The following is a 20,446-nucleotide window of genomic DNA, read 5'->3' on the forward strand; positions in this document are numbered from 1 at the left end:
ACTAATAGAGAAGTTTAGAAGAAGGAGTATTTTCAGGGGAAAGACAGTGAGTTCAGTTTTAGATGTTTTGAGTTTAAGATGTTTACTTGACATCCAGTTCAAGATATCTAATGGGCAGTTGGAGATTGGAGAGTGGAGGTTGGGAGAAAGGTTAGGGCTGGATAGTGGATTTGAGAATCATCAGCAGAGAGACAAAACGTATATCCATGGGAGCTGGTAAGATCACCAAGTGAAGTAGTGTAGAAGGAGAAGAAAGGAGGGCATAGAACAGAGTCCTGTGGGAAATCCATAGTTAGCAGGCATGATTTAGATAGAGATCCAGCAAAGGATACCGAGAAGTGGTTAGATAGATAGTTGGTGAATGAGAAGAGGGTATCAAGGAGAAGAGTGTGATTAAAAGTGTCAAAGGCAGAGAGATCAAGAAGGATAACAATCTAGAAAAGGACAATAGATTTGGCAATTAAGAGATTAGTAACTTTGGAGGGAGCAGTTCTGGGTTGATTGAGTTAGGAAGTCAGACTTTAAAGAGTTAAGAAGAGAGTGAGAGGAAAGCAAGTGGAGGCACACATTGTAGATGGCTTTTTCAAGGAATTTAGCCACAAAAAGGAAGAGAGTTATGGGATGATAAGTAATGAGGATGGATGGTTCAAGTGAGGGTTTTTTTTGAGGATGGAGGAGACATGGATGTGCTTGTAGGCTGTAGGAAAGCAACCAGTAGATGGAGAGAGATTGAAAATAAGTGTGTGAGAGAAAGGGAAGGATAGAGAGGTCAATGTGCTGGAGAAGACAGGATGGAATGAGATCACATGTGCATGTAGAAGGATTTGTGTTGGAAGTAGAAGGGGTGCCTCTTCATGTGAGATGGGGTAAAAGAGGAGATTGTAGCAGAAGGCATATGGGTGATGTGAAATGAGGAGGAAAGAGAGGAGGGAGGTCTTGGTGAATGGCCTCAATTTTTTCAGTAAAATATAAGGCAAGGTACCTTCTCAACTGAGAGGTTTGGGGAAGGGGGAACCATAGGAGGTCAAGGAAGGATAAAGAGGTTTAGAAGAGCCACTATTGTGAGTGGAATGGTGAGTTAATTAGGGAGGTAAAACATAAGATGAGGTAAAAGTACTGTCATTTAGCCATGAGGGCTCAGTTGAGGTTATGAAAAATGAATTTGTAGTAGACCCAGTCATCGTGATTTTATGATTTTTCTCCAGCTTAATTCAGCAATACAGGTGCAGAAGCTAAGGCGACTAATGGTGGGAGTAATCCAAGGCTGAGATTTGGGAGAACAAGATCAGTGATTTGATAAGGAGACTGGGGACTCTAAAGTGTGGCATTGAATTGGTTTATCAAGGGGTCAAGATGGTGAAGGTATGAGAGTGTAGCTCAGAGGTTCCCAAACTTATTCGGCCTACTGCCTCCTTTTAAAAAAAAAAATTTACTCAGCAACCCCCTGGAAATCAACTTTAACTCTTTAATGTTTTTTTTTAATTTGTGTCATTTCAAAAAATATAAAGTTTTTTTTAAAATGATGCATTTTAAATTTAATACTTTATTGTATATTTGTGTTTTTTTTCTGCATTGAAATTTTGGTAATGCACTATTTCATCATGTAACCGTTAATAGAAAATTCGATCATGCGATATTGGGTTAAAAGCCATTAAAGGGTTATAACTTGCATTTTGTGTGTTTATTTGGAAAATAATGTAATTGCTACAACTGTCACACAACAGATCAAACATACAAACGGTCTTTCAAAAATTTCTTGTCTTTCATAAGGAAAATTATGCTTCTACTGCCCCCTTATTTTTATCCAATGTCCCCCCATGCACCCGAGGCTACTACCCCCCCCCATTGTTCTAGCACGGGGGCGGGGGTGGGGGGTGGGGTGGGGTGGGGCCATGGTATGGCCCACTTTGGGAATCTATGGCTGTAGCTAATACAAGGTAATGACCTGGGAAAAGAATTGAGTGGTTGAGAGATTATAGATTATAGTGCAGAGTTGTAAGACAAAAGGAGAAGTAGAAGGACATTGGATTGTCATGAGATAAGGGTATTTGGAGGAGTAGGTAATGGGAAATGAGATATAAGGAACTGGGAGGTTAGGGTGGTTGAGGGAGTATCGATATGAACGTTGAAGTCTTCTAGAGTGAGGGTAGGAGTTGTGTAGGAGAGAAAGACTTTGAGCCAAGCACTGAACTCATTAAGGAAAGAGGGGGAGTGTCCCAGAGGTTTGGTAGACAAAAGCTACTAGAGTTTTGATTAGTTGGTAGATATGAATTGAGTGAACCTCAAAGGAGGAGGGGTTACTGACTGATAGTGGTAGAGGAAGCATTGAAGAAGCAATAGAAAGCGAAGAGGATTCTAATTCTCTTACCTTGACCAATGAGTGGCAGAATGAGTGAAAGTGCAGCTGGTCCTGGAAAGGGAGGCTAGAGATGCTGTGTCATTAGGGAGTAGTCAGGGCTTAGTGAGAGCCAGTATGTCAAAAATTGCTGAGACTTTAAGAAAGATAAAGATCTGGAAGAGGCCTTTAGACTTGGCAATTAAGAGATCTTGGAACTTGGAAAAGAAGAGTTTTAATTGAATGATGAGGTTCAAAAGCCAGATGGCAGAGAGTGAGAGGAAAGTAAGTGGAGGTGCCAATTGTAGACAGCTTTTTCAAGAAGTTTAGCTACTAAAGAAAGGATATCTAGTGGAAATAGTAGTGATGCAGTTTGGGATTGCTGGGAACCCCAAAATGTCAGGGTATAGGGCAGCATCCTCCTGGAATGAATTCACACACTCAAACCTTCTTCCAGACAAATGACAAGGTTTATTGTAATGCAATAGGGTGGGTGACGTTCCTGGTAAACCTACAACTTAATGGTGGTGAGACTGAGGTTTATATACAAAAAGCACAGTGAAAGGAATCTGGATGGGATTTAGGAATGGTAAGTAGTCTGGAGTGGGTGAGGTGCTACATTGAAAGGAATATCAAGTAGGCTAGGTGATCTTGCTAGGCTGGGGTGGGCCAAGTGCCTTGTGCAGAGGTGCTGGTGATCTGGGCTGCTGAAATATATTGGAAAATTCAGGGACTGGGTTGCTTTCAAAGACATGGTGTTTTCATTTTAGGGGTCCAGGTCACATCACCCGATCAGTAGGATCATGAGAGGTGTTTTTTTTTTTAAATGAAGGAGGAAACATGAGTGTTTGAAAGCAGCAGACAAATAGCTAGTAGGGAGAGAGAGATTGAAAATTAGAGAGTGGGGATGATAGAGGGGGCCATCTGCCGCAGAAGGTGGGTCCCAATAGGATCAAGGGTACATGTAGAAATGTTTGGTAAGGAGAAGGGCCATTTCTTCGTGTGAACATATAGTGGGAGAAGACGTCTGATCTATGTGAGATGAGAGAGAAGAAGAGGTAGTTTTCTAGAAATGGCTTCATTTTTTTTTTTCTTCTGTGAAGTATTAAGAAAGGTCCTTAGTTGGGAGCTGAAGGGAGGCAGTGCCATACAAAGTTTGAAGATAGGTGAAAATATTTGAAATAGCCACTGTGACAAGTGGGACAGTGAATAGATTAGGGAAGTATAAAAAGATTGTCTTGTGAAGAAATTAATATTATGCTGTATTGTATTACTCTGAAATCCATCCTTTTCCCCATTTTGTCAGGCTCCCACTTCTCAGTCTAGTTCAACTGGAAGTTCCTAAAGTGTATGATAGAGTAATGTGACCACTCCCATTCCTGAGGCAACAGCTTGAATTGGGCTTGGGCTAGACCTTCCATGGGGAATGACTTTCCTGTCCTTGCTTCTTCTTTTCAAAATTAGGGGTGACTTGGTCTTCAAGGGAGAGGCCAAGGTGGGGTGGTGGTGGGTAGGGGAGGAGGGCAGATCCTGAACAGGTTGGTTTTATTTTCCAGCCAGGATTTCTAGAGGCAGTTGATGCCAATCATACTTGTCTTTGTTCTAACTGTACAATAATCCCAGTCATCATAGTTTTGTTATTTTTCTCCTCCATTCAGCAACACATGAATAGGTGGAACTGCAGCAGAGGGTGGAAATAATCCAAGGTTGGGGTTTGGCAAAGCATGATCAGAGATGGAAGAGGGAGCAAGAGGTTTGAATGTAGAAGATATTGTAGAGTTGAATTGATTCACTAAGGGGTCAAGATAGGGAAGGGAACACAGATACAGATGTGATGCCTTGGGCAAGAACTGAAAGGTAGAGCCAAAGGAAGTCAAGGAGTAGAGGATGGACAGGAGTGTTAGGGTCATGAGGCACAGGGAAAGATGGAATGAGAAAAAATTATGTTCAGATGAAGGAATTTCAGAGTTCATGAATATGAACAAGTAGAACACTTGTGGTGGAAAGCAAGATCAAGGGTGTGTAGCAGTAGTGGAGTGGAGGAGTAGGTCATTTGACTTCAGTAGATTGAACAGCCGGGAAGATGGGATGTTTAAGGGAGTATCAGTACGTATGTTGAAGTTTCCTAGAATGAGAGCAGGAATTAGAGCATAGAGAAAGCCTGTGAGCCAGGCATTGAACTTACTGAGGAAGGAAGAAGAGTGAGTAAATAACAGCTACCATAACTTTGTTTGGGGGAATATCCTCAGCACTAACTTCCTTCAAGGTTCAGGTTTATTCTCCTAATCCTCCTGATTGTTAGAGCTTTCACCCTCCATTAATTGTCTTGTATTTACTCATCTGTGTACCTGTTATATGTTCTCCACACGGTGGTTTGAGTGTTTAAGAAGTGATAGTTGAATGGAATGGAACGGAATTGTTGAGACGGAAAACGTGGATGGAAACTGTCCTTTGCCTCTTTTTGGATCCTGAGCACTTGGCACATAGTAAGCGCTTAATAAATGTTTATTGAATGAATGAATAAATGAAAATTAAGGACAAAATTTGAGGTAAGAGGTAAGGTGATGGGGCCAGACGTCAAGGCAGATTGAAGTCATGACCTTTTACAGCCGCCAGGTGCCCTGACGACCCGTGGTAAATGTCAAACATTAAGGCTAGGGCGGGGTTTATTTCATTGGGAACTACATTTCCCAGAAGGCCGCGGGGAGGCGTCCATACGTTTCCTTCGCCTCTTCCCTTCTCTCGTCTTCCGCTCCTTTCGGAGAGCAGCTGGCAACTTCGCCTCGCACTCCAAGTCTCGCGATCTCCCCGGCTTTTATAAGGCCGGCTTGTAGACGCCGAACCACTTCTCTGTACTTCTCGCAGCTGAGGTGGTTTTGGGTCTTGGCGCTGCTTGCGTAATGGCCTCGGTTCGCCCCGTGCTTCGGCTCTTAGGGAGTGACGGGGGCCTGGAGCCTTGTTAGTCTCAGCTTGCTGTCCGTGGCGGAGCCTTGGGCTGCGGACGGTCTCTTCCCACTCCCCTTTCCTCCATCCCACCCCCCTCCTCACAGAAACCCAGCTGGTAAGAGATCCAGGGCAAGCCGGGGGCGGCGCAGGGAGGGGGAGAAGGGCTGGCTGGGGAAGGTGTCGGTGTGAAATTTGTGTGTGGGGTGGGGGGGGGCTAGGGTGTGATTCTGGGAGCCTTGGGGAAAGGTCAGGGCTGGAGGGTGAATGGGGGGGCTGTGGATGTCTGCGCGGCTTCCTGAACGGGGTGGGGATGGGACTAGAGGGTTTTGAGGGGCGTCATGATGTGTGGATGGCGGGGAGGCACTAGAGTATTTGTGGTTTTAGAGCGGCCCGTGGCCGTGGGGTCCTGGGTTCCGTATGCTTAAGGTTAGTAAAGGGAAGTGTATAAATGGGGGATGGAGGTTTTGTGATAGGGAGGTGTTATGGATAGAGGGATGTGTAGGGCGTATAGAGTGAATGTCGTGAGGGGGGTAGTAGGGGGTGTGGATGGGCATAGGCCCGAAAGCCTGTAGGTATTGTGGAAAGGCTCGACAGGGGATGTGGGATGGGAGAAAAACAGGCGGTCTTGTTTATCTTGCCTAGTTTACACTACTTATCGCGGGTGGGGGGGTGGGGGTGGTCTGTGCTTAGAGATGGGAAGGGCCTAAGGCTTGGAGAAAAGAGTGGAATTGAGAGCTTTTTAGTGTGGAAGCCCTGAGCCTTCCTTCTAATGTCACAGAGCAGGCCCAGGCCTTTCTTTTAATACCTTGGGGATTACTGTCTAGAACCAGTCCCTGTGGTACATCTACACTAGGGCAGTTTTAATTACAGGTGGCTCATATGGTTGGAATGGCCTTGGAGGTAATATGGCCTTATTGTGGTTCTTCAACCATAGGTAAGTCCAAAGTTGGGTTATTTCGAGATTCAGGGAATTCTGTTTTAATGATTCTGTGGTAGAACTGTTAGAGCACTTTTCAGAGACTCTTGTAACTATAGGTTAACAGAAACTCTAGTGTCATCGAATGTGTTTTTTGGATGTGATGTCAGAATGGGGCTCTTTTTTTGGTTTTGTTCTGTTTTTTGTTTTGTGAGTGAACTTGGTAAAGGACTTTTGCTTTGCTTCTTAATTCTAGTCCATAGAGCCTCTGCATGAGAGCTGCTTGGGACTCTTTGCTAGTTCATCACTAGCTGCAGAATGTTTCCTTTTGACATCTTTGTCCTATCTGCCTAACTTTCATCGTGGTAAGCAGATGTTCTCTTTAACTATTTACATCATTCTATTTTAATGTGGAGGGGAATCAATAAGATTAGGCCTTAGACTTGGTTCGAGGGTCCATAGTTTTCTCTGGGAGATGGTCTCCAAGAGTTAACCTTGGCTAAAAAGTTATCACCTTTACAGCCAACTGGATTGTGATAAGCTTCTCTGAACTTAATCTGGGCAGGGCAGCATATGTCAGTCACTGGACCAGTACTGCAGCCTAGAGCTACCTGTATCTTAATGGATAGATTTCAGAGGGTCCATGAACTTAAAACTTTAAATATTTCCGTAATTGTATCCCAGTGCAGTTGGCTTTCTTTGTGATCTTGTATATTTTAATTTTATTCAATTAAAACCTTCTGAGAAAAGATTCATAGGCTTAACCAGATGCTGGAGGGATCTGTTGATACAAAAAAGGTTAAGAATCTGGAGGTCTTAGAGTATGGGCTTCGTGAGAGATGATGTTTCAGAATGAGTACATTACATTGATTAGCTCTAAACCAATCTGCCATAGCTTATGTTACTTAACTGAAGAGTCATACTGTTAACCATGATCAGGCATCAAAGAAGGGCTTTAGTAGAGGGCTTTGACTTTTAAGTATTTCTAGTAGATGTCTTACCATTTTTTCAGGGCTTTATCTATAAATGGTGTGTTTACATTGTGCTTTTCTCAAACTCAACTATATTTGTAGATGTATCAACGGTAATTTTTGTAGTACTTTTTGTTTTCCCACCTTTCAGCATATGAAAATGCACTTTATTTTTATTTGGTGACAGGGAATCAGAGTTCTGGATATCTATCTAGAGAAACACCTGGATCACAGTCTTTCATGGCATCATCCAGAGAGCCAGATGTGCCTGGTAAATTCAGTTTTTTCTAGTAAAGTCATACTTTATTTGTTCAGTTGTTTAAGTTATTATGGAAGGAATCACTTCATTTGAAGCTAATGTTCTATTTGTAAACCATTTTTAGATTTAACATTGGTATTTAAAAAATTGTCTATGCATAGAAAAAGTGGTTATCCTGATTTATATTCTCTCACATACGCATAGAATATTACAATAGGAAGGGACCTGGAAGTCCAAATCCCCCCTTTTTTAAATAGGGAAACTGAGGCCCAGGCAGGGGCGTTACCTGCATGAGAATATATAGCTGGTGATCAGCAGAAAGTTGTCTAGAACCTAGATTATTGACTTTCAGCTGTTATTTTCCACCTAACCAGGAAGCCTTCTTTCCTTAGTTTATATTTGCCTATTATTTATACTAGGTGCTATGGGAAAATCTAAGGAACACCAGTCCCTGTCCTCAGGCTTCTGTACCCTTTAAAAAAGGGAGAAACGCAGGCTCTGAGAGCTTGTACTTTGCTAGTCTGCTATGAGCTTCTGACCACAGAATAAGCATTGGTGAGGACTTAGGTCAGATCTGAGGGAGAACTGACAGGTAATGAGGCATGGGGAATATTGGAACAAGCTGGTCCTGTCATTAGGGATAATCTGGATTTGGGCAGAGGCTGTGAAGTACTCCTATCCATAGTCAGAAAGATCGATGAAGTGAACTCTTAAATTAAACCCCTTGCATTGGTTAGTAGGGAGTTCTTGGCGGTTTTATCTGACGTGGGGAGAGAATTTTTGTCAGCTAATTAAGGATTTGTGGCTGTCAAAACTTGTTCCATAAAGATTCATTTCGAAGTGTAGTATTTGCTTATTCCAAAATGAGTATTATTAAACATAGTCATTCATAATCAAATTCACAAATGCATTTTTTTGACCTAATGATGGCAGGGGGAAAAAACTCATGTTGTTTCGATTGGTTATGAATTGGCTACTTTAGTTGAGATGATTAGATTTTTCATTGTAATTTCTGGATCTATGCTAGACCAGTAATTAAATTCTTGGTCCCTAGTGTCAAGATGGGGACGTGATTCCAGTAGACACCTCCTTAGTCAGCGAAAATAATTAAGTGCTTGCTATATGCTAGGTACTATGCTAAGTACTGGGGATACAAAGAGGTAAAAAACAGTCCCTGCTCTCCAGGATCTCACAGATAGCAATGGGGGAGATGGTACAAAAATAACTATCTCCAAACATGATATGTGCAGAATAAATTGTCAGTAATAAACAAGAAAGGCATAACTTTAAGGGGAATTGGGAAAGCCTTCTTGTAGAAAGTAGGAATTTAGGTAGGACTTTAAGGAAGCCAGGAGGTGGAGATGAGGAAGGGGAGAATTGCAGACATGGGGGACAACCGGTAAAAATGCATTTGGGAAATGGAGTGTCTTGTGAGAGGAACAGCAAGGAGTCCAATGTCACTGGATTAAAGAGAGAGAGAGGGAGAAAGAGAGAGAGAGAGAGAGAGAGAGTGTGTGTGTGTGTATGTGTGTGTGTGTGTGTGTGTTTTAGGGGGTGTAAGGTTTAAGAAGACTGGAAATAGAGGTGGGAGCTAGGTTTTGAATGCCAAACAGAATTTTATATTTGATCTTGGAGGTTATAGGGAACCACTAGAGATATTAAAGGGAATTCAATACCACATATGTGGATAATACCCAGTTAATTGTTCTGCTTTTACTGCTAAATTTAATTATTCTTGAATCTAAGATAGCATGGGGCAGCTAGGTGGTGCAGTAAATAGTGTTTGCTGGGCCTGGAGTCAGGAAGACTCCTTTTCCTAAGTTCCAGTCTGGCCTCAGACACTTACTAGCTGTGTGACTCTGGGCAAGTCACTTCACCCTGTTTGTCTCAGTTTCTTTATCTGTAAAATGAGCTGGAGAAAGAAATGGCAAACCACTCCAATATCTTTGCCATCAAAACCCTGAATGAGATCACAAAAACTCATACACGACTGAAAAGACTGAACAACAAATAAGACAGCATTGTCAAGTAGTATCGAAGGCTATTAAATAAACATTTGTGTTATAGAACAGCGTCTTTTACAATTCACTCCCAAGCTAAACTAACAAAGCATCATAATATCATAGAGCTGGAAGGGTCCTTAGAGGCCATCTAGTCCAAATCTTTTGTTTTACATGAGCGTTATTTCCCTATCATTTCAGCTTAAAATTCTAGATGATGTCAACTTGGACTGGTTGCATGCTTTTCAGTCTTGTCACTGATTATCCCATAATTGCCTCATTGACCACTTCCTCTGTGGATACCCTTATTCATACTGTTTTCATAGAATCGAAGCTTGTTAGAACTGAAGGAATCTTAAAGATCATTTGGCCCAACCCCTTACTCCTAGACATAGAGAAACTGAGGCATTTCTCTTCTAGCCCTTATGATTATGGATTGATAACTGCTGCAGTTATGTTCTGTAGACTGAAAAGCAAACGTTTTATCAAATTATTGTTTAATGCATTACTGTTAACTGTTTGGCTAGCTGACAAACAAAAACAGAGTCTAGTGGTATCCTATACTTAGAAATCTGTTCACTTTCCAAATGCTTATTGTTGGATATGTAGGTGTCTTGTTCAGTATAAGATCAAAGTTAACCAGGCATTACGCAAATTCATCTTTTAATCTAGAATCAGAGCAAACAGTTTTAATTTGAAGAGCAAGTTAATTAAATGAACCTTGTATCCCTGATTAGAAAACTTATTTGAAACCCTACTAAGCATGAAAGAGGAAGCTGTCAGCTGGGAACAACTTTGGAATTAGGTAACAGTATTGTTGTCTCGAATCTCAGCCTTGCAAAGTTCAAAACTAGGAAAAGATTCCCCCAGTTTATGTTGGATCAGTTTGAAATGTGACAGCGTTTGCCAAAGGAAGTGAACTTTGAATGGTATTGAAATGTGTTCTGAACACTTAAAACTAGACAGTGTACTGTTATATTTGAAGAAGGTTCTGATACAGATCATGCTGAATACTTATTGGAGGTATTCACCAAAGCCGCTGTCAATTTTTAATAATTCCTAATGTGACTTTGATAGCCCTAGGGAAGTACTTATGTTGGGAAATCACCTGCATTTGGGTACAGTGATCTTTGATGAGGACATTTTATATCACCTGCCACAGAACAACTTTTGATAAGTTTTTCTTATGGACAATGTGTTATATAAAGTCATGGGACTTAGAGTTAAGAGACCTTAAAGATCGTCTAGTCCAATTCTCATTTTATGGATGAGGAACCAAGGTCCCAGAGAGGGGAAAGTAACTTGTGTTAGGATATTCAATTAGTATCAGAGCTCCTGTAAGTCCTCTACATCTGCCTGGTCTTTACGCTCTGATGCTGCTGCTTTGATATGGCAACATTGTGATTTTCTGTTTTTCTTTCCTCTACTTTGATGGTAGGGATAATCAGTATATTAAACTTCTTCAAAATGGAATATGACTGTACATTAGCTGACGTATTACCACTTGTGTTCCTCATTATGAACGTCTTTGTTCTTAGCTATTGAGCACAGTACAAGTGGGCTTCTAGGCAAGATGTCTTTGCCAATTGGAATGCATCGCCGGGCATTCAGTTATGATGATGTCCTGGAGGATCCCACACCGATGACTCCGCCTTCAGCTGACATGTGCAGTAAGGTTCTGTGGAAAAAGCCGGTCATCCCAGATCGGAAGTACCAACAGCTTTCCAAGGTATTTAATAGCTGTTGTTTTATGTAGATCTCAGTACCTCTCTCTACCCTTTTAAGAATGGTAGAAATTTGAGGGCAAGGACGATTGGGAAGTGACATCATAACATTTAGGACAAGCATTAAGCACTTACTGAGTGCACAACACTGCCAGGGGTAGGAGATACAGAGTTTAGTTAAGAAGCCCTCCTTTAAGGCTACTAGTCTGTTTGGTGGCTAAGACTCATACACATCATTGTAATACACAGTGTCATGTCACGATTACGTTAGAGAGGTGCAAAACAAAATCCTCTTTGGTCTGAGGGTGGGGATTGGTCTCAACCATGGGGAATCAGGGAAGCCTTTCTGGAAGAAGTGACTTTGTGGTGAACTTTAAATAAAAATGGCTAGGAACTCAAGTTAAAAGGATTGAAGTCACTCATTGTAGGCTTAGGACAAAGCTTGAGCAAGGGCATAAAGGCAGTAGAGGACAGGTAATGTTCAGGGACTGGAAAGTAGTAGGAGCTTATTGCAAAGAGGTAAGAGTAATTTCAGAAGGTTGAGAAAGGTGAGGTGATTCCAGTTGTGGATGACCTTGAATGCCAGGCAGAGGAGTTTGGACTTTGCTTGGTAAACCCTGGGGAGGTGCTGAAGAGTGCAGGCCAGACTCATTTTCCTAAAGTCATTGGGTGAAGCTGGGGTTTTACCATCTCTTCCAGGTTAGCTTTTTCCTTTCTATTTCTTCTTTCCTTTGTATAAGTCTTTCTTGCTAAATCCAAAAAGGTAGCTTTTAACCTGGGCGAGTGTTACATTTACATTTCAATGGTGAATAATTAGACTAAGGAGGTGTCTGCTGGAGTCTGACCTGACCACTATTTTGGATTAAACAAGTTTTGTGCCAAAGACACCAGAAGTACAAGAAACCCTTTCTGTTTACTGGATGGTCCCTGGAAGCTTTTCCAGACTCTTAGAAAAAGCATAGCAGAAAAATGTATCTGAGGATAGCTTACCTCTTTGTTTCTTGAGTAGAAATCAAGCATTTTTAAGGCAAGGTTAAGGCTTGATGGGGCATATGAGGGGAGGGAGAAGATGCAGTGTGCAGTCTCCCAGTTTGGCGATGACATCTTTAACTTCAGTCCTTTGAGAAGAACTGCTTTGGATTACCTGCTATCCCCTTTTCTGCCTTTCCTCCCCTTATCTTTATCTTCTGTAGGTTTGTAAGGAGGGAGAGAATTAGCCCACTGTTCTCTTCCTACTACTCTTCCCAAAGATTTGAGCATTGAAACAGGCACTTAGAATATGGACATCAAACTGCATTTAACTTTATCATTTAAGGATGAGAAGACCATAGGACTTAGAGCTGGAAGGAATTTTAGGTATCACCTTGTATAGCTTCCTTGTTCTATGGATGGGCTTAGGTGGTTTTTGCCTAGTAACGAGACAGACATGAAACTAGTTTTCTGATTCCCATTCCACTATTCTTAGTCTTTTAATTGGGTCCTTCACCTAAAAATCTTAGTGTTCTTAATGGTTTGGGTATATGGTTTTATGGGTTACCCAAGCCTGTAATGTACTTCTAATTATGTTTCTTCTAATCAGTGGGCCTCTCTCAAAATTCTTTAATCATTGGATGTAGGCAAATTAGCTGATCTTCTTTTGTTCTTTCTTACCACCTGCCCACAATGCAAACTGTTCTTTAATATAATTTCCTCAATATCTTCTCTCACCCTCCTTGCAATTAATTTCCAAAAATTTTAGAAATTATTCTCAAAATGTGGGACTTAACATAGTCAGAATGTGTATATGAATATTTACAATTGACTTAAATCTCTAAAGTACTAATATTCCAAATAGTAAATTTACAAATACAAATTTAAAATTACACTTTCAAAAATACACATCTTAACAAAACACAAATAATAATGCATTTGTTTAAAACCCCTTTCTGGTTCTGTTTTTGTGTTTGTACTTATGAAGTAGAACAGGTGCATTTTAGTAAACCTTGAGAACAGAATTTGTGACTTAATTTTCTTCCCTGTCCATTTCAAAAGTGTTTCCTCACCCTTCCTGCACAGGTTGAGGAAGGAGAAAATAGTTTCTCTGTAAACCCCTCAGCTTCCAGTGACCAAATGAACAAGGCCCCAGTGGTGAAGGCCAAGGCTACGCACGTCATCATGAATTCTCTGATTACAAGTAAGCAAGTGCTCTTAATGTTTTTTTTTCTTTTTTTTTTCTTTTGGTGAGGCAATCGAGGTTTAGTGACTTACCCAGGGTCACACAGCTAGTAAGTATCAAGGGTCTGAGACTGGATTTGAACTCGGGTCCTCCTGACTCCAAGGCTGGAGCTCTATCCACTGCACCACCTAGCTACCCCTGCTCTTAACGTTTTGTAAGAGTTGAGTTGGGAAATGGGGGTGATAGTTAGAGGTCAAAATACCTGGAATTAGCCTTCAGGTGCTGTTCCTCAAAATTTCACTGAGTGCTTGCACTTCCTAATTTGGTTGTTACAGAAAGGAAACTGTTATATTCTGTAGAAGGTTGACTTTGAGTTAGCATCTCCTAAACTAGTTTCTAGCGTCTTAGTTGATGTACTCAGATGTTTGTGTTTGTTTCTGCAGTCTAGCCAGCATGTCTAATTTTAGAAAATGTTTATTTGAATTTAATTTTTCTTTTAGGAGAAAGAAAGGTGTTTTAAAATTGTGCCACCTTGTCTATTAGGCATAGATAAATAGTTGAATCATGAGGCTGTGGGATTTAGAATTGGAAGGGAGCCTAACCCTTTCATTTTACAGTTTGGGAAACTAAGGCACAAGGAGGAGGAGTAATTTGCTTGACATCATACATAAGCAGGGAGCCTGGGATTGGATCCGGTTTTTCTTCAAATTTAGTTCTCATGCTGGTTGGGGAGGTGGATTTACACTAAAGCTAATTAATTACTGAGTATATACTGATGATTTATCTATCTGTGGTTTGGTAGTATAACCTGGTTGGAGGTCTTAGCTTTTTAAGATTTTCAAGCCTAGATGGCTTGCTTTTTATTTTTTCATTAAGATAGTTACAGAGGATAGGTCTGGTTGCTTTCAGGAAGTCAAATAATTATTGGAATGGAACTTTAGGAACTTGACTTCTGTTTTTGATGTTTATTTGCATAGACTTGACTTAGAACTTTTGTCAGCTGCTTTTTGAAGCAGGAGTAAGGTACAACAAAATGCTTCACTCACTGATTTGCACAATGTCGTTTCTCTGGTCTCTTTCCAAGGTCAGAAACACTTGTTTAAACAGGTTTAGGAAACCAGCATGGGGATGGTAGCAGAACTCAGCAGGGGTTGAAAAATTATTTAAAGAGCTAAAATCAAGTGTTCAGAGGGCATGTCAGCTTTTTAAATCATGCACATTGACACTCAGGCCTTAAGTCCTTGCAAATCAGTGATAACTTAATTTTGTAAACTTGTGAAGGCTGTTCCAGTGTTGGTGGAAGAAGAGTAGCAATTTAGTACAGTGTGTATAGTATGTATCTAGTAGACAAGGTTCTAATGTGGGCATTTTGAAGTGTTTGCCTTGGCAACTGAATGGGTATACAGTGCAGTGATTGTTAAAGTAGACATTGCTAATTATTACTGATAGACTTTCTGAAGTTTAGTGTCATAGGATTTTGAGCTGAAAGTAGCCTTGGAGCTTATCCAGTCCAACCCTGGCAGTTTATAGCCTAGGAATCTGAACTTTCCCAAAGCCTTTTAGGAAGTAAATAGCAGAGGTTGGATTTGAACCCAGGTTTTGTGAATCCATTATTCTTTCTACTATACCATGGTGCTTTGATTAGAATGACAAAAGTTTTGACAAATATTTCTCAAACTCTTTCCCACAGAACCTTGGTGCCCTCTGTAACATGAATATAGGAAGTTGAATGAGCCACTAGGGTTTGCCCCTCAGAGCTTCCAGCTTAGCTGTCAGGGTCCTCTGACTTTTGCAGTGTTTTGTACTAGGCTTTTAGTCTCCCTCTTATTGTTAACCCTCTGCTCTAACTTTTGCGCCCAGTCCCACTGGGCCTATTGTTTTTAAACAAGCAGTACTGTTAATCTCCACTTGCCCTTGCATCCAGCCATGAAAAAAATTCAACCCTGCTATACGTATGCATGTACACACACAGCTTGATCCCCTGAAATGTGAGGTCGTTATTATTGGACCATAGCATGCCAGTGTTGTCCATGAGGTTATCTTGGCAAAGATATTGGAGTGGTTTACCATTTCCTTCTCCTGTGGTTTAAGGCAGCCAGAGGTTTAAGTGACTTGCCCAGGGTCACATAGTAGTAAGTGTCTGAGGCCAAATTTGAACTTAGGTCTTCCTGACTGCAGACCCAGAGCTCTATCCCCTGAGCTACCTAGCTACCTCTTAAAACGTGAGGTACTAAATTGCAAAATACTACAACCCCTACCTCATCCTTTTGGTTCACTTTTACAAACATCTGTTCTCAGTGGGAGCCAGAGTTAAAATAATAGTGTACCAGCTTCTTGGATGGCCCATGGATTTGATGTGGACATGTGCTTGCTTCCCATCACTGTATTTCGAGCACAAAAGTGCTTTGTGACCAAATTGCTTTGGAAAGCATTGATCTAGTCCAGTGCTCTCATTCTGAAGAATAAAAAATTGAGACCCAAAGAAAAAAAGTGGCTCGCTGAAGATTAAAGATTGGGGCTCCAGATACTGTGAAAGGAGTTTTAATATTTAGAAAGATAGGCCAGGATCAGTCATCACATTCCATGAACGTGGGTTTCCTAGGTTTGAAATATCAAACAGTCTCAGTGTTTTTCTGTTTAAAAGGAAAAAAAAAGGTGATTCTTGGTTATTAAGTTGGAGTATGACCAATTAGGAAGCTTATGTGAAAATAAAGTCAGATTTAGTGAGTTTTGTTTGCAAAATGGGAAGACTAATTAGTGCTTTAGCAGCCTTAATTGTGTGTTCTTCCAAGTCTGGGAATGCCAACTATATTCATGGCTAATGTCATGGAATATTTGGTCTAATAGAGAATACAGATGTTGAACCTGGCTGAAATATTGGAGGCAGTTGGTTAAAGATGGCTCGTTTCTCTTTACACATTGCTTTTGGGAGAATGTGTTTCAGGATATTTCAGGAAGATCTGAATTTTAACCATAGTCTTATTGAATATGGCAACTAACTTATTCATATCATACTTTGGAATGTTACAGAAATCCTTAGTACCCGAAGTATTAACATGCTTGACCTTGATGAGAACTATATATTAGATTGTTCTGCTGCATTTCTGAAATTGCTCTTGTTAATCAAATTAGATATTCTTGTTTTCATGTATACTGAACAGTATTGTGTGTACCTGGCTTTTGGGGGGAGGGTTTTGTTTTTGGACTATACCTGTGACTCCATCTAGGTAGAAACTAGTGGTATGGAAATTTCCTCCACTGATTCAGGTCACTAACTCTTCCACACTTCAGAGTCTTAAAGAGTTGTTCAGAGGCCGAGTAACTTACTCATGGTGACATGGCCAGTGTCTGTCATAGGTAAGAGTTGAACCCTGGTTGTTTAACTCCAAAGCCAGAGAAAAACATGTGGTAGGTGATAGATTTATTTATGTATTAGAATCATGATTTTGAACTGAAAACCTTAGAAGATAATCTAGTTCAACTCCTTCATGTTATGGATCTGGAAATAAAGACCCTGAGGGGCAAAGGGATTTTTTCAGGGTTGCACAAATAGTAAAAAGAATTAGTCACTCAGTTAATAAGCATTTATTCAGCACCTACTATGTGCCAGGCACAGTCTTAAGCTCTGGAGATACAAAGAAAGTTAAAAGAAAAATCCTTAGTCTCAAGGAGCTCAGTCTAGTGGGAGAGACAACATATAAACAATGATATACAAACAAATTATATATAGGATAAACTAGAAATAATCAACAGAGGGAAGGCACTAGAATTAAGGGAGATCTGAATTAACTTCTGTAGAAGGTGGGATTTTAACTGAGACTTGAAAGAAGATAGGGAAGCCAAGAGATAGAGGTGGGGAGATAGAGCATTCCAGGCAATGGGGAGACAGAGCATTCCAGGCAATGGGGACAGTCAGTGAACATTCCTGGTATCAGCAGATGAAGCCTCTTGTTTGAGGAATAGCAAAGAGGCCATTGTCATTGATTGCAGAGTACTTGGGAGGTTGAGTAAGGTCTAAGAAGACTGGTAGAAAGGAGCCAGGTTATAGAGAACTTTGAATGCCAGAGAAAGGATTTTATATATGATGATGGAGGAGATAGGGAGCCATTGGAATCTATTGACTGGGGTGAGGGTGAGGAGGTAGCAGGCCCTGTGACATGGTTAAACCTAGATTTTTGGAAGATCACTTTGGCAGATGAGTGGAGGATGAACTGAAATGGGAAGAGACTTGGGGCAGGCTGACAAACCAGCAGTTGGACTATGTACCATATTAATGGTATTGTTGGAGAAACGGGGGCATATTCAAGAGCTGTTATGAAAGTAAAAATGACAGGCATGGGGTGAGAGAGTGAAGGATCTATTGTAAGTGCAGAGAAAGGAAGAAAAACAACTTTCATAACAAATAAGCCCAATGAATCTACACAAAAGCCATGACTGCTGTCTATATCTCTTTTTACAATTCATCATCTTTGAGTTCATCACTATAGATCCTCTGGAACATGGTTGATCATTGCATTGATCAGATGCCTTTAAAAATATTGGTATCTTTTGTTTTTATGTCATCTAAATTTCTTCCAGGATCTTCTTCCTTCTAGAGAGCTATTCTTGTATAACAAACAAATATAGCAAAAGAGTAGGAGGAAAAAATTCCAGCAAAACTGTTAGTGATTTTGTCTTTCAAAGTTATTTTTCTTTTGAATATTGCCATCCATCCTGGTCAGTTTGGCAAAGATGACAAAAAAGGAAAATAAGAAATGTTGGAGGTGCTGTGGGAAAATAGGCCAGTTAATAAACTGTTGGTGGAACAGTGACTTGGTGCAGCCATTCTGGAAAGTATTTTGGAACTGTGCTCCCAAAGTTACTAACATGTACATCCCCTTTGACCCAGTGATACCACTGCCAGTACTTTACCCCTAAAGAAATCAAAGAAAGTGTGTCCTGCGTATACAAAAATATTTACAGCTACTGTTTATGTGATGGCAAAGAACTGGAAACAAAGAGGGTGCCCACCAGTGGGGAAAATGGCTGAACAAATTATGTTGTATAAATGTAATGAAATACTATTGTGTTACAAGAAATGAAGAAGGGGAATGGTTGCAAAGAAATCTGAGTATATTTGTATGAACTGATGCAAAGAGAAGTGAGCAAAACCAGAAGAAGGGACAGAGAATAAACATTTATATGGTGCCTACTGTGTGCCAGGCATGGTGCCAAGCACTTTGCAATTATCTGTTTGATCTTTATAACAGTCCTGGGAGGTAGGTGCTATTATCCTATTTTACAGTTTAGGAAACTAAGGCAAACAGAGGTTAAGTGACTTGCCTAGGATCATACAGCTAGAAAGTGTCTGAGGCTGGATTTGAACTCAGGTCTTTCTGACTTCAGGTCCAGCATTGCACCACCTGGCTGCCTCTAAGAATTGTTTTAGGGAGAATGACATAACAACTTTGAAAGACTGAAGAACTTAGACAATTTATGTCTTAAGAATGATCAACCATGATACTTTCTAGCTGTGTGACCCTGGGCAAGTCACTTAACCATGATTGCCTCACCAAAAAAAAAAAAAAAAGAATGATCAACCCTAGTACAACACCCATTCCTATCAAGAACACTAAACAACATAGGAATAAATGGAGCTTACCTTAAAATAATAAGTAATATCTATCTAAAAGCATCAGCAAGCATTATCTGTATAATGGGGATGAACTAGAAGCTTTCCCAGTAATATCAGAGGTGATGCAAGGATGCCCATTATCACCTCTGTTATTCAATATTGTACTGGAAATGTTAGCTGTAGCAATAAGAGAAGAAGAAATTGAAGGAATTAGAGTAGGCAGTGAGGAAACAAAATTATCACTCTTTGCAGATGATGTGATGGTATATTTAGAAAATCCTAATCAACTGAAAAACTAGTGGAAATAATTAGCAGCTTTAGCAAAGTTGCAGGATACAAGATAAACCCACATAAATCATCAGCATTTCTATGTATTACCAAAAAAGTCCAGCCTCAAGAGATAGAGAAATTCCATTTAAAATAACCCTAGACCCTATAAAATACTTGGGAGTCTGCCTGCCAAGACAAACCCAGGAACACAATTACAAAACACAACTGGAAAAATATTAATTGCTCATGGGTAGGTGGAGCCGATATAATAATGATAATTACCTAAAATAATCTGTTTAGTGCCATACCAAATTACCAAAAAATTATTTTATAGAACTAGAACAAATAATAATTCATCTGGAAGAACAAAAGGTCAAGGATATCAAGGGAAAAAATGAAAAAAAAAAAAAGGTAAAGAGATGTAACCTGGCGATACCAGATCTCAAAAAGTATTATAAAGTGGTAATTATCAAAACAATCTGATGGGGCAGCTAGGTGGCGCAGTGTATAGAACACTGGCCTTGGAGTCAGGAGGACCTGAGTTCAAATCCTGCCTCAGACACATAACACTCACTAGTGTGTGACTCTGGGCAAGTCACTTAACCCCATTGCCTAGCCAAAAAAAACCCAAACAAAACAATCTGGTACTAGCTAAGAAATAAGAGTGATGGATCAGTGGAATTGATTAGGTACACAATACATTATAATATATGATCATAGTAATCTAGTATATGATAAACCCAAAGATCTAAGCTTTTGGAACAAAAACTCATTATTTGACAAAAACTGTTGGGAAACAGCTAGTAAGGGTCTGAGGCAGAAACTAGGTATAGACCACCATCTCATAGTATGCCAAGATAAAGTCAAAATAGATACGTGATTTATTTGAGCTATAAAGGATGATATGATAAATAAATTAGAGCATGGAATAGTTTACGTGTCAGATCTATGGATAATGGGGGGCAGCTAGGTGGCACAGTGAATAGAGCTCTGACCTTGGAGTCAGGAGGACTTGAGTTCAAATCCAGCCTCAGACACTTGATACTTACTAGCTGTGTGACCCTGGGCAAGTCACTTAACCCTGATCGCCTCACCAGAAAGCAAAAACAAACAAACAAAAAAAACCAGATCTATGAATAATGGAAGAATTTATGATCAAACAAGATTTAGAGAGCATTATGAAATATGAAATAGATAATTTTGATTTTATAAAATTAAAGAGTTTACACAAACAAAACCAATGCAACCAAAATTAG

At 40.3% G+C, this 20,446-nt stretch overlaps 1 protein-coding gene across 3 annotated transcripts in view; it reads left to right on the plus strand.

Annotated features, from left to right (window-relative positions):
• Positions 1-5,126: 5,126 nt before the first annotated feature.
• The window catches only part of KIAA1191 (KIAA1191 ortholog), a 30,827-nt gene continuing 15,507 nt past the window's right edge, over positions 5,127-20,446 (plus strand). Inside the window, exons 1-5 of one of the 3 annotated variants that reach the window (XM_027867214.1) lie at positions 5,128-5,396; positions 6,454-6,562; positions 7,356-7,439; positions 10,966-11,156; positions 13,207-13,324. In XM_027867214.1, the coding sequence (XP_027723015.1) occupies positions 7,409-7,439; positions 10,966-11,156; positions 13,207-13,324 (340 nt within the window). In that variant the 5' untranslated portion in view covers positions 5,128-5,396; positions 6,454-6,562; positions 7,356-7,408. Of the gene's footprint in view, positions 5,397-6,453; positions 6,563-7,355; positions 7,440-10,965; positions 11,157-13,206; positions 13,325-20,446 lie in introns of all 3 variants that reach the window. The other 2 variants (XM_027867215.1, XM_027867216.1) reach the window with 2 other exon arrangements.

This window comes from Vombatus ursinus, unplaced genomic scaffold (assembly GCF_900497805.2).
Source record: "Vombatus ursinus unplaced genomic scaffold, bare-nosed wombat genome assembly UNPS02014785.1, whole genome shotgun sequence".
In the NCBI taxonomy this organism is placed as follows: Eukaryota; Metazoa; Chordata; class Mammalia; order Diprotodontia; family Vombatidae; genus Vombatus; species Vombatus ursinus.